This window comes from Enhydra lutris, unplaced genomic scaffold (assembly GCF_002288905.1).
Source record: "Enhydra lutris kenyoni isolate GAN:26980312 unplaced genomic scaffold, ASM228890v2 scaffoldscaffold46, whole genome shotgun sequence".
In the NCBI taxonomy this organism is placed as follows: Eukaryota; Metazoa; Chordata; class Mammalia; order Carnivora; family Mustelidae; genus Enhydra; species Enhydra lutris.
The window spans coordinates 6,396,353-6,410,007 of NW_019154130.1; the positions used below are offsets into that span (position 1 = coordinate 6,396,353).

Here is a 13,655-nt window from a genome sequence, read left to right on the forward strand (position 1 = left end):
CCAGCCCCAAGTGGGGCTCCCTGATCAGCAGGGAGTCTGCTTTTCCCTCTCCCTCTGCCCCTGTTTGTGCTCTCTATCTCTCCCAAAATAAATAAAATCTTAAAAAAGAAGTTATTTATGTATTTAATTTCCTGCAAAATGTCGATTTCCCCTTTTACAAATAAGAGACAGTTATATAGATATTGTATATGTTAAAATGTACAGAGTTGTATGTCCAAAATACATGTAATTGTATGTCTAAAGTGTAGGTTTTCTATTCCAAGTTACCAATAACTTGCTTTTGGGCACAGGAATTTACTCTATACATTTCTGCCTCATAATACTCTTAGTATTGTGAACTAAGACCACATATTCATTCATTATTCTATTAAACATACAGCGATTGAGACACAAACAAGGTACTAGGCAGTGTGTGTGTGTGTGTGTGTGTGTGTGTGTGTGTGTGTGTGTGTGTGTGTCCTGTATGTAGCCAAAGTTGAATAGTACCTGGTTTTTCTTTCAAGGGTCATTGAGATTAGTACGGAAGGCAAGTCATTATTAATAGTAATTCAGAAAAAAAAAGTAATTCAGGCTATAGAGAAGCTTCTTGTGAGAGATACTGATGAATGGAAGGGGAATTGTAAAAAATCGTTTGAAAATATCGTCTAGGGATTGATTTTGCCAGGCTACGAATGCCAGACTAGGGATCTTGTAGTTTATTGGGTAGGAAACCAAAGTGGTATCACCTTCTATGACTCGGCTGTCTCTAAATGACATTTGTGAAATAGTGAGAAAAATGTTTCATCACATCTTAAAAGAGCTAAATGAAACTTCCAAACACTGAGTTTAGAAATTAACATCATGAAACACATACGAATTTTAATGGTGCAAATTTAATTTCGTTGCTTTTAAACAGGATTGTTTCAAAATTCAATTTTAACTGTTTTCAAATCAAACAAATTGGCAGCTCCCCCAACCACCCCAACCAGAGACGTTCAGCTGCGGCCCCCAAGGAATCACCTTCCTTTCACTGTCCCACCCCAAAGCACTCGGGAACTTACTTCTTCCGCTCGAGTTTCTGTAGGGACTCAGTTTTGAGGTGCACCGTCTTTGCCCCATCCCGCGCAGCATCCCTGGATATTCTAATTGGCTGTAGCCCTCCCATGTGCTCTGGTTTACCTTCTCTGATTGGCCAATGGCTTGCCGCGAAGGAGGATACCCGTTTCCTGGGCTACAGCGGGGTCCTGTGGGGGCCTGAGGAGGGTGGTGCGCTGCTTTTAGCCGGAACCCGGGCGGGGCGGCGGCGCAGTGGAGCGGCCGGGCTCCCAGACTTAGTCCCGGGGCACGATGGCCAGCGTCCACGAGAGCCTTTACTTCAACCCCATGATGACCAATGGGGTGGTGCACGCCAACGTGTTCGGCATCAAGGACTGGGTGACGCCATATAAGATCGCGGTGCTGGTGCTGTTGAACGAGATGGGCCGCACGGGCGAGGGCGCCGTCAGTCTCATGGAGCGGCGGAGGCTCAACCAGCTGCTCCTGCCGCTGCTGCAGGTGAGCGGCCCCCGACGGCTCCCGCTCATTCAGCAAACCTTTACTGAGCACCTGTGCCGGACACCGCCCTGGGCCTGGGGGCACCAGTGTTCAGCCGACACTCTTGAAGCCCCGGAGGACCTCAAAAAAAGGAGTTAATACCACCTGCTGATGACGAGTTCTTATTACTCCATCGACCAGGCGCTTTACATGCATTTTTTGGGTTAATATTTGTCTCCAGCATTTCTTAGCTGAGCGACAGGGGGAGGAATGCTTTTCCCAGATCCTCCCGTCTTCTAGGGAGAGGGGCTGCACGTAGTCCTGAGCGTTGGAGACGGGTGAATCGAACAGGCTCTCCGAGGACCGCAATTACCTAAAACGAGCAGCCGACCTTGCACACTTAACTGTTGTTTCAGCCCTTTCCGTGTTTTCTTTCATTTCGCAGACTCAGGGGATAGCAAGTTTCGTAACCTAGTTGGGTCTCTGGTTTCTCTCTGTAAAATGGGGACAGTAAGAGAGACTATGTTTTGGGAGGGTTGTATTAAATTGGACTCTGCTTCACAGTTTGTGGCATATAGTAAAATGATGAGTGTTAGCTGTTTTCCATTTTAGTGTGTTTTCATGGGCCATGCGCCTTTTATATCAGTTATGGTTTTTCTCATTTGTTTGTGTGATTTTATGATTGACTCTCCCCTGTTAGACTGCTATAAGGGCTGTGTTTTGTGCTACTTTTGTTCACTCTTGTTATCCCCAGAGCTTAGTAGAGCACTTAAGTAGAAGTGTGGGATAAGTGAAATGGGATATACCCTCTCGTGGCAGTTGGGTGGACTCCCGGGAACGGGGAGGACTTAGGAAGTGGAGAGTTAAGCTGGAACTTGAAGGATGAGTAGTTGTCTATTGAGCAGTGGTGGCAGAAACAAAGATCTGGGGTCCTGGGCCCCCACAACAGCAATATGCTTGATAAAGGGTTTGGGTTTTTTTTTTTTTTTTTAAGATTTATTTATTTGAGATAGAGAGCATGTGTACATGCAGGGGGAGGGGGAGAAGGAGAGGGAGAGGGAAAGAATCTCAAGCAGACTCCCAGCTGAGCTTGGAGCCTAATGAAGGGTTCCATCTCAGGACACTGAGATCATGACCTGAGCTGAGACCAGGTCCACCACTTAACTGACTGAGCCACCCAGGCACCCCTAAATGGCTTTTTAAAAAATACATCACCCAGGGGTGCCTGGGTGGCTCAGTTGGTTAATCGTCTGCCTTCCGCTCAGGTCATGATCTCCAGGTCTTGGGATCGAGCCCCACATTGGGCTCCCTGCTCATCGGAGAGTCTCCTCCCTCTCCCTCTGCCTCTCCCCCTGCTTGTGCTCTCTCCATCTTTCTCTCAAATGAATAAATAAAATCTTAAAAAATATATATGTATATATTTTATATACATATATAGCCACATATATATGTATATATATATCATCCATATTAGTTGGGGGAGGGTACTGCGGACACAGATTAAGTGGCTTACCCAGTTGGTTGAATACAAGAATGGGGTCTCCATTACTTGTAGCTCCCAGTCCTAACCACATTACTGTTATTACAAGTGTATTTTCCCCATTATTGAAATAAAAGTCATTATATTGTAAGATTCAGTAATAGAAGAAAGAAACAAAATAGTACTTGTGTTTTAGCTCACATCTCTCTGCCTTTGTTCATGCTGTTTTTTCTATCTTAAATGATCCTTTGTGGTTCTTTGGTTCTTGTGGTTCTAACGTTTCAATCAGACTCCCAATTCCTTTGCTTAATGTTTGGCTTTAAGCATTAGTTAATTTTTAAAAACCAGTTAACTTTTAATTACTCAACTAATATACAAACATTTATTGTAAAAACTTCAGCTGATACTAAAATTAAGGGGGTGAAAGGTTGTGGTTCTTCATGTCATCTGGTCCTTTTGCCTTTCAGAGATTATCACTGTTAATGTTCGCTCATTCAACTATTTATGGAGTCACAGGTCAGAATAGAGCTTTCTAGACATTTTTTAAAATCCATGTGTATATAAATAGGTAGAAGCATATGATTGTAAGGATATATTTGTATCCTTTTAATTTTGCTTGAATTAAAAAAAATTTTTTTACAAAAATAAAATTCTATTCTATAGCTTGCTCCTTTCACTTAACCAGTCTTGGAGAGCTTTCCATGTCAGCACATTTGAATAGAGCCATCTAATTATTTTTAACAGCTGCATTGTATTCCCCAATAAGGAAAGAAATATAACTCCTAATTTTAATGTTAAAATAAGTTTATAGGGGCGCCTGGGTGGCTCAGTGGGTTAAGCCTCTGCCTTCAGCTAGGGTCATGATGCTGGGATTGAGCCCCACTTTGGGCTCTCTGCTCAGCGGGGAGCCTGCATCTCCCCCCACTCCCCGTGCCTGTCTTTCTACTTGTGATCTCTCTCTCTCTCTGTCAAATAAATAAATAAAATCTTTTTAAAAAGTTTATAACTTATAAGTTATGGATTAACTATTGATGGACTTACAGGTTCTTTTCAGTTTTTCTTCATTTCAAACAACGCATGCCGAACATACCTTCCCCAGAAGTGGAATTGCTTTCCACGTCTAAAACTGGCATATATAGTGTCAACTTACTCTCCAAAAAAGATTCAGTGTTTGGTTTTAAACCTCAGATCGTAATCTTCTTGACAGCCAAGGATGCATACTCTTTGTCTCTACTGGTACCTTTTATGGACTTGGGCACATAGTGTCTGCCTACTTCACAAGGTTTTGGGAAGGATCAAATGAAATTATGTTTGTGAAAAATAGGACACCTGTGTTTGAATAGTGTTTTCCAGTTTACAAAACACTTTTCCTTCTCTTACTCTTTCTCTGTCAGGAACAAGGGAGATGGTTACGATTATCTACATTTTACTGATGAAGGAAACTAGCTTTGCCATGATTACAAAATAGGAAGGAAGGGCAGGTCCTTGGACTACAGAGTCTATGCTTTGTTTCCATTTTAAACCTTTCCTCCAATGAACCGAGAGTGCTTTGCAAATGTGATGTATTCCTTTGGCATTTTATAGATTGGTTATTTTTGTGATTTGAAATTTCACATTTGGAATACCTGTTAAAGCAGAGGGGTTGATAAATGAATTCATGTTTACTATTTACCATTTTCCAGCTCTTAAAATTTATCTGTAACCTCCTTGTCATCTTTATCCAGGGCCCAGATATTACACTGTCTAAACTGTACAAGTTAATTGAAGAATCTTGTCCCCAGCTGGCAAATTCAGTACAGATCAGGTGAGCTTTCTTTCCTTCTGTATATGTGAAAATACGTTTATGTAGATGAAAATTAGAAAAATGCACAAGATAATGAATTCTCTAAAAATATATCTTTGTTACTCTCAGTTTTTCTAAGTACTTTACTTCTCGTTTTGAAAAATGGTTAACATTAAACATACTGTTTCAAAATTTATTTTTCTGTACAGATCTACCTTATTCTTCTTAGTCGTTGCAGAGAATTACATTTTTGCTGGCTGATCTGTTATTTTGACACATTTTATGATCAAGAAAACATGAGCAGTGATGCTTTTTAGAATAATGAGAGTGACATTTTGGATTGTCAAGTTTGTTTTATGTGCCACCATTTTATATGAATATCTAACTTGCTTTTAAAATAGATTTATTGGGTATAACTGTGGAATGTGAAACATGAGAGGATGTTCAGAGGGACTTCCTAAAATACGCACCTCAATTTTCTCATTCAGAATCAAACTGATGGCTGAAGGCGAATTGAAGGATATGGAACAATTTTTTGATGACCTTTCAGATTCTTTTTCTGGAACTGAACCAGAGGTTCACAAAACGAGTGTAGTAGGTATGACGCTCTTTTAAGGAGAGCAGAGAATGTTTTCATTGAAGAGAGCAGCTTTCTGAATCACATCTATCATGACTCTGCCATTTCTGAACAAACACGGGTGGGGTGTTGGACATGTTTTAGTTGGTATTTCTTGCCTTGCCATTGTATCCTATGTTTATGTAACTGTCTTGTGGAAAAGCATCTTCTGTTTCATCTGTAATAGTCCCAACTATTAGCCTGGTCCTGGGGCCTTTTAGGGTTTCAGAGCTGTTTCTCATAGTTCTCTGGATTCTTGTCTGCACTGTATGGCTCTAAGTCAGGGTCACTATTTAAACTTTTATGAACAGAGGTGAAGTGAGACTATATCATTGCTATAGTTAATAAGGTACATACATGAAATTTCTTGAGGCTTGTCTGTTAGGCTTATATCCATACTTCATTCGGCTTTTTTGTAGGGTAGTTTTTATGTTATTCAACATCAGCTATTACATGATCTCCCGTGTGCCAGGATCTGGACTTACAGGATAGATAGGGACCTTCCTCTTGTGGAGATCGCATGCTGGTAGGGTGGGGCCAGATGGTGACAAGTAAACAAGTAAATAACATAATTTCACGTAGTTCCAGTAGCCACGAGAAAACATTTTGGATGGCTAAAGATGATAGGGTGTGGGGGCAGAGGGGTGAGTGAGGTGGGGACTGAACCCTGTATAAGACGAGGAAACCAGTTTTGTGAAAGACGGGGAAAGAACATTCTGGGAGGAGGGAATAGCAATTGCAAGTGTCTCTTTTTGATTCTTTTGAAGACAGAGTTGCAAGAAGCAGTATCAATGCTGTGTAGCCTGGATTTTAGTTAACGCCTTCTCCTGTGTATGTCGTATTTTCTAGGTTTATTTCTGCGCCATATGATCTTGGCCTACAGTAAGCTTTCTTTCAGTCAAGTGTTTAAACTGTACACCGCCCTTCAACAGTACTTCCAGAATGGCGAGAAAAAGACAGTGGAGGATGCTGACATGGAACTGACCAACAGAGAGGAGGGCGAAAGAAAAATGGAAAAAGAAGAACTTGATGTGTCTATACGGTAATTTGGGGTTTTTCGGGTAGACATCCCTTTCCTGTGAAATAGTATAATTGCAGGCATAGTAAATCCTCATTCATTCAGAGCTCACGTGCTGCCCGCTGTCTTTTTGCCCCTTTAGGTCCAAGAAGTTGACCTGGATGGGCTGCATCAGTGGGCTTCTTGCCTTCTGATGTCTGACTGGGAGGCAATAGTGGGCCGAGGAGAGTGGGGTCAGGTTGTTGATCCGCTGGCTCCCTTCCTTCGGGGCCATAGTGGACTGTCTATGGGGTCACAGTTTCTATCAGGTGGTCCTCTCTGCGTTCTTATGGGGTCCGGGAACTAAGAAGAGGTTCCCAGGCTTGGGGTGTCAGGTTCCACACTCCCACTCACCAGCCTTGGGAACTGTATTGTCCCTTATGGCTTCTCTGTCTCCTGCCCGGAGTTTTATAAGTGGTCCTTTATTAAACTCTTCTCAAATCACCCCATCTCAATGTGCCATTTGTTTCCTGCTGGGACCCTCCTGGACCGATAGTGTTCCTTATGTCAGAGTGAGTTAAGAGTTGATTAATTCAGTGAAAATGTATGGCGTGCCTATTAAAGTTTAAGCACAGGAGATGGCGTACCACTGGTCACCTAGTTGTTGAAGCTCAGAACCTCAGTGTCCTTGGTTCCCCCTCTCTGTCACCCTGACAGCCAGTCCCTCAGCCCAGGCACTTGTTCCTCCATGACAGTTTGGACTTAGTTCACTTGTCTCCATTGCCACTGCTGCCCCTGCAGCCCCAGCACCGCGTCTCCACTAGGGCTAGACTTCTCTGGCCTCCCCACTGGCCTCCTTGCCTCCGCTCTTGTCTCCCTGCAATGTTTTTCATGCAGCATCCAAGGGAACCCCTGTGCATGTAAACCATACCCTTCTGCCCCAAACGCGCAGCGACTGTTGTTGGCGTTCAGACCAGAATCCCAGCCTAGAGGCTGTGTGTTCTGCCCCTGTAACCCTCCCCACCTCTTTCTCCTCACTCTCCCCTACGCTCTCCACGGTTCAGCAGCTCGGCCTGCTGTCAGCCCTGCGAACACTCCACACTGACTTCAGCTCCAGCTCTGGCGTCGTCACACAGGCCTTCCCTAAACACATCTCTGGAGTAATCTCCATTCCAAATACTTCTGGCTTCTTTAGTTCCTTCGGGGCTCTCCTCACGGAGTAACTTTTCACATTTATTTGCTTACTCCGTTGTATCTGTCTTCTGCCTTGGCAGCCCTTCAGATCTAAGACCCCTGTCTGTCTTGCTTCGGGGCATCTTTCCCAGTGCTTCGTGCAGTGCCTGCCTCACGGAATGTGTTGGTGGATATGTGCTGGATGAGTGACTGCAGAAAATCAACACACACAGCCTGTCGCCCGCACTGCCCAGTGGTCCCTAAAGCGCTTTTTACTGACTTCCTTCACTTCGCTCCCTCACTTCCCCTCCCCCCAGCTGTTACCTGGGATCACCTTCCAAGTAAACTACTGCCGTGGGAGAGAAGGATACACACGTGCGTATATACGTGTACAGTATATGCCATACATGTGTATATATGTGTATGGTATATGCCATATACGTGTATATGCGTGTGTATATACGTGTACAGTATATACTGTGTCTGATCTCGAGGAGCCCACAGTGTGGTGAGGACGACTGACATCACAGATCATCACACTGCAGCGTGCTCAGAGCTCTGATTTAAGTAAGCCTCGCCTGCCCTGAGGAGGCCGGCTAACCACCGTCGGGGAATGGGTGGTTCCTGAGAGTGGCCTTTGTTGATTCCGTGATTTGTTGAGCGCATACTGGGCACAAGAGCTTATATACCATTAAATACTTCCAACACGTCGCTCACTTAGAGTTGCTGACAAACGCCTCTCATGTAGTGGAGGCAGAACAGTGTAGGCTTGAGTCTGGCTCTGGTGACAGACTGCTGGCTTAGGGTTTCGGCTCCTCCACTTATCCTCTGTGTGACTCTGGACCAGTTACTCACCCTCTCTCTCTGTGCCTCAGCGTCCTCATCTGCAAAACGGGGCATCCTGTCCCCTCCTCAGAGGGGTGTTGCGAACATTAAACGTCAGATCCATGTAAGTGTTTGGAACTATGCCTGGCATGTAGTAAACGGCCAGTGAATACTGGCGCTCTTTTTCTCTAGTTTCTCTTTTAGCTCAGCTGCCTCAGGAGTGCATCCAGGCCTCAGGGTCGTCCTTGCTCTGGCTACTTTATCTACTTCGGGTTGCAGAATGTCACTTCCTGCGTTAAAGTTCAGACTTATTTTGGTTTGCCTGTCTCCTAAATCAATCCTGTGTCTAACTGCATCGTTTTGCTTTTATCCTATTATAAGAACTCATCTTTGTGTGACCCAGTGTATTTACTATGAAGGTGTATCGTTTCATGTCAAATCATGATGTTGCACACCTGAAACTAATGTCACATTGTGCACACTGTACTCAAAAGAAACAAAGAAAAAGAAAAAAAGGAGAAAAAAGTCTACAGTGAATTGCAATGTATAAAAACTTTTTTTAGGGGCGCCTGGGTGGCTTAGTGGGTTAAAGCCTCTGCCTTCAGCTCAGTTTATGATCTCAGGGTCCTGGGATCGAGCCCCGCATCGGGCTCTTTGCTCAGCGGGGAGCCTCCTTCCCTTCCTCTCTCTCTGCCTGCCTCTCGATTACTTGTGATCTCTGTCAAATAAATAAAATCTTTAAAAAATTTTTTTAAATATATTTTTTAAAGATTTTTATTTACTTATTTATTTGACAGAAAGAGATCATAAGCAGGCAGAGAGGCAGGTAGAGAGGGTAAGCAGAGAGCCCGACGTGGGGCTGGATCCCAGGACCCTGGGATCATGACCTGAGCCGAAGACAGAGGCTTTAACCCACTGAGCCACCCAGACGCCCCCCCAAAAAAAACTTTTTTTAAAAAATAGGGGTGAAGAATTTTAAACCATAAGAACTGAGAATCAAATTGCATATATATTACCATTTTATGTCTTCCCAGCGATAAATCAGGAATGTTTTTTCACTTAAAATATACAATATGCAGAATGCTCTGTAATGGTTAAAAAATGTATACTAATGTAAATTTTCATAATTTTCCAGTAAGTGACATTTCTGGACCAAAAAAAAAGGTGTATGTATAGTTCCAGAAGATAGTGTACATATAGTAACTGAATTTTGTCACTGAAATTAAAGAGATACACTATTTAAATACTTTTCTTGGGGTGCCTGGGTGGCTCAGTGGGTTAAAGCCTCTGCCTTCAGCTTGGGTCATGATCTCAGGGCCCTGGGATTGAGCCCTGCATCGGGCTCTCTGCTCAGCAGGGAGCCTGTTTCCCTCTCACTCTCTGCCTGCCTCTCTGCCTACTTGTGATCTATCTCTCTGTCAAATAAATTTTTAAAAATCTTAAAAATAAATAAATAAATATTTTTCTCGGTTATCACAGTTTTTTGTCAACAAAGAAATGGTTTTACTTGTAATAAGATTTTATTTTATAGAATATATTTACATTAAAAAAAGAAAGAATATATTTACATTCATTTCTTGGTTCTTTTAAAGAGGAAAATTTCATTTTTTGTGATCTTTTCTAATGTTTTATTGCATTATGAAAAGCTTCTTAATTTAGCTCTTTTATTTTTCCTTTCTTTCTGTTTGCTTTCTTTCTTTTTTTTTTTCATTATTGGAATGTTTTCAGGTCTCTTTTCTTCAGGAAAGTTATTTTTCTTGCCCTGGATATTTGTATTAAAATTAGAAAGGAGTGGGGCACCTGAGTGGCTCATTCCGTCAAATGTCCGACTTGATCTCCGCTCAGGTCTTAATCTCAGAGTCGTGAGTTCAGCCCCACATTGGGCTCCACGCTGCGTGGCGTGGAGCCTATATGAAATAAATAAATAAATAATAAAACAAATTAAAAAGGGGAAAGAAATATTGCATAGCTTGCAAATCTCCCATCCCACAGTGAAATTATTCTTATCTGGAAGGAGAAACCCAACCGCTAATTAATTGATTTTTTCCCCCACTGTTAGTTTAGAAGAGAGGGAAGAATTATTTAGTCCACGGATGTTTATCATTTATCAAAAAAACCCCATCACAGAGGAGAGGGCACACTGAAATTGAGCCTGTGTTTCATTTGCCGGCAGTTGCCAAGTGCCTGCTGTCAGGAGCCGGCTGATAGGATTAGCCGGCGTGAGTCTGCCACGGAGGCTCCTGGTCTGCAGGCTGCTGTAATTACAGCTTCCCTGTGCTCCTAAAAGGACCTAACAGAAGTAGAAATTCTCTGGTATTTCTTCCCTTGCCAGTGATTTAATATAAATCTCCCAGGCTCATTAATTTATTCAACAAATACTTCCTGAGTGCTTCCTGTGTACCAGATACCATGGTAAGAGGCTGTGTTGTCACCAAGGGGAGAGGGCCCTGTCCTTGTGGAGTCCTGCGCGGAGGGTCAGATAATAGAGAGGCAACAGATCAGTAATGTAGTTTCAGAGCAAGGCATTGCCGTCGAGAGGAAATGGAACCCTCAGGTAGAGGGTAGAGAGAGAGTAACTGGGGTCCGGCTGAGGAGGGGCCCCCTCAGACCCAGAACCGGGTGATGAAGGAGCCAGGACAAATTGCCAGAGCACACGGCATACACCCTGCTTCCAAGACAAGGCAAGCCACATGTTGAAGGCACAGATGGAGGACAGTGTGGCTCGGGGAGAGGGGCTGCCTCATGCCCTCTGTTCACCTCAGAAGGGTGAGGTCCTCGCTTCCTCCTTGAATGTTTAATAACTGTTCCTGTCCCAGTCCCTCGCTGCTCCTGCTTCTGTCAATATCTTGCTCAGAAACCTTGAAGGATTTCACAGTCTCCCCAGCTGGTGTTCAAGGCCTTCTACAGTTGACCTTTCTGACATTACTTGCAGTTTCTCAGCTTGGATCCTTTATCCTGGTCCTGGTCTTGTCCTTTGTTTCCCTTTCTTGGAACACCTTCTTCATCATCATTTTCTCTGCTCCTTCCCAGCTTGCAAGTGATTCTCCCCATTTCTCAGTACAGAGTTCATAGTCACATTTGGCATTTATCGCTTACTGCTGTCTTCTCACCTGGGCGAGTCTCAGCCTTCCCCAGGACTGTAAGCCTGTTAACACATTGTGTGTCCTCCTGCACCTAGACCAGCATTTTCTGCATTGCAAATATTCAAAAACAAAAAATAAAATCTTTGTTGATTGATTAATGTCATATTTTCAAAATTTCAATGCAGTGGTAGATTTAAGACTTTTAGAGGAATTTCCAGACTCCTGAGAGTCTCACAAATGCCATATGCTATGTCCATATTAGAAACGTACATTTTTCCAACTTTTGAGTGCAGTTTTATAAGGTTCATGGACGTAAATAAAGCCCATCACGAACCCAGCTTAAGTGCCCTTGATTTCTAGCACTAGTAAGTCTAAAATTCTGTCTCAGCTAATAATTGGGTTTATAAGCAAGATATACTTGAGCCCTTTTCCCAAATGGGTAGCCTTTTTCCTAAACTGAATACCTCTGTGGCTTCTCACAAGTTACTTTCTTCTGCACGTATGTGTGGGGCCCTGAGGAAATAGGAGGAGTCATTGAAGGATGGTTTGGGCCATGGTGTCTTTACTTGCTCTCCCCAAGATGGTTCATGTCAGCTATGATTGCCACTGTGGAGGCCAGAAACGAATTCGATCTTTATTTGTGGGGACTGTACTTCCTTCTTTACAGAATCGGTTTAAAGGGGCACCTGGGTGGCTCAGTCAGTTAGGTGGCTGCTTTTGGCTCGATCGTGGTCCCAGGGTCCTGGGATCGAGCCCTGTGTCAGGCTTCCTGTTTAGAGGGGAACCTGTTTCTCCCTCTCCCTCCACCTGCTGCTCCCCTTGCTTGTACTCTCTCTCTATGTCAAATAAATAAATAAAATCTTAAAAAAAAAAAAAAAAGAATCTGTTTGCATGATGCTGATTTTCTCTGTGCTCTACTGACTGAGCCGGCCAGGTGCCCTGATCGTTGTGGACTTTAGAGGCGGATGGGACCAGTATTGTGTGTCCAGTTTCATTCAGATGAATTCATTCATTCATTCACTCTTAACTATCTCTAGCCTTTTTTTTTTTTTTAAGTTCTTTTTTTTTTCAAGAGTTTATTTGTCAGAGAAAGAAAACACGAGAGAGGGGAGGGTCAGAGGGAGAAGCAGACTCCCCGCTATGTGGGGAGCCCGATGCGGGACTTGATCCCAGGACCCTGGGATCATGAGCCGAAGGCAGACACTTAACCAAACGAGCCACCCAGGTGCCCTGTCACTAGCCTTTCTGTGTGCAGCCATGTTTCTTCCAAGCCTTGGGTTTACCTTGGTTACAAGATATGTTAAGAGAAAAGGGCTCCTTACTGCCCAGTAACTGTTTTCCGTTAGAGAACTTGGCCTGCGGATTCGTTTTCCATTTCCCTCCAGGTCACTGTTGTGTCACTGATCTTTGTTAGCCCTGGGTTGGGGCTTTCTCTTGGCCGCTGCAATGGTTGCAGAATCTGATACACAGCCTTAGGGATTGTTAGGTAATATTTATCAGAAATGAAGCCAGGAGAATATTAGAGCAGTACCTCCCGAAGTGTTTTCCGTGGAACACTTGTGCTTCTTGAAAGTTTTGAGGAAAGGATTCTTAGTTCAATGAGTTTGCTCAGTGATACATTAAACAAAAGTAAATAAAGTTTCTTTCTGTTGGATTTCTCTCACCTGCGTCATGAATCTCCAAGCAAGATAGAGTGTGTAACGTTCCCCAAATTATGTAACCTCAGAAGCATTTTCTTTCAGAATATCCATTCACATATCATTTACACAAAAGTTGGAGAACTGCTGTATTAGATGCAGAGTGCATCTAATGAGAGCATTCTTTATGAGTAAATATTGATTTTTATACTTCCCATCATCCTATACAGGAGTCCATTTCTTCAGAGTCTCAGGGCAAAAGGGTGTTATTACTCATACTTTGGTGTCAAAATAAGGCTTCACTCTTGTGCATGTGTAGATTTCTCAAGCCCAGGTTTACATCCTTATATTCTTTGTCTGTTAATTCTGTATAATGTAAATTTCTAGGGAGATATTTCTTAGCAGAAGCCACCTCTTTCCTGCTCTTGAGTATACCACATCTTGTATCTGTAGCAAAGAGATAGAAACTCTTCATTCATTCATTCCGCAAACTCTCAGTGCCCGTTTTGTTCCTAGACATGGTGCTCAGAATTGGCATCCAGCGGCAAG

At 43.2% G+C, this 13,655-nt stretch overlaps 1 protein-coding gene across 2 annotated transcripts in view; it reads left to right on the forward strand.

Annotated features, from left to right (window-relative positions):
• Positions 1 to 1,279: 1,279 nt before the first annotated feature.
• The window catches only part of LOC111156477 (anaphase promoting complex subunit 5), a 43,467-nt gene continuing 31,091 nt past the window's right edge, over positions 1,280 to 13,655 (forward strand). The window contains exons 1-4 of one of the 2 annotated variants that reach the window (XM_022517402.1): positions 1,280 to 1,533; positions 4,717 to 4,796; positions 5,264 to 5,373; positions 6,241 to 6,433. In XM_022517402.1, the coding sequence (XP_022373110.1) occupies positions 1,327 to 1,533; positions 4,717 to 4,796; positions 5,264 to 5,373; positions 6,241 to 6,433 (590 nt within the window). In that variant the 5' untranslated portion in view covers positions 1,280 to 1,326. The remainder of the gene's footprint in view (positions 1,534 to 4,716; positions 4,797 to 5,263; positions 5,374 to 6,240; positions 6,434 to 13,655) is intronic. The other variant, XM_022517403.1, reaches the window with a different exon arrangement.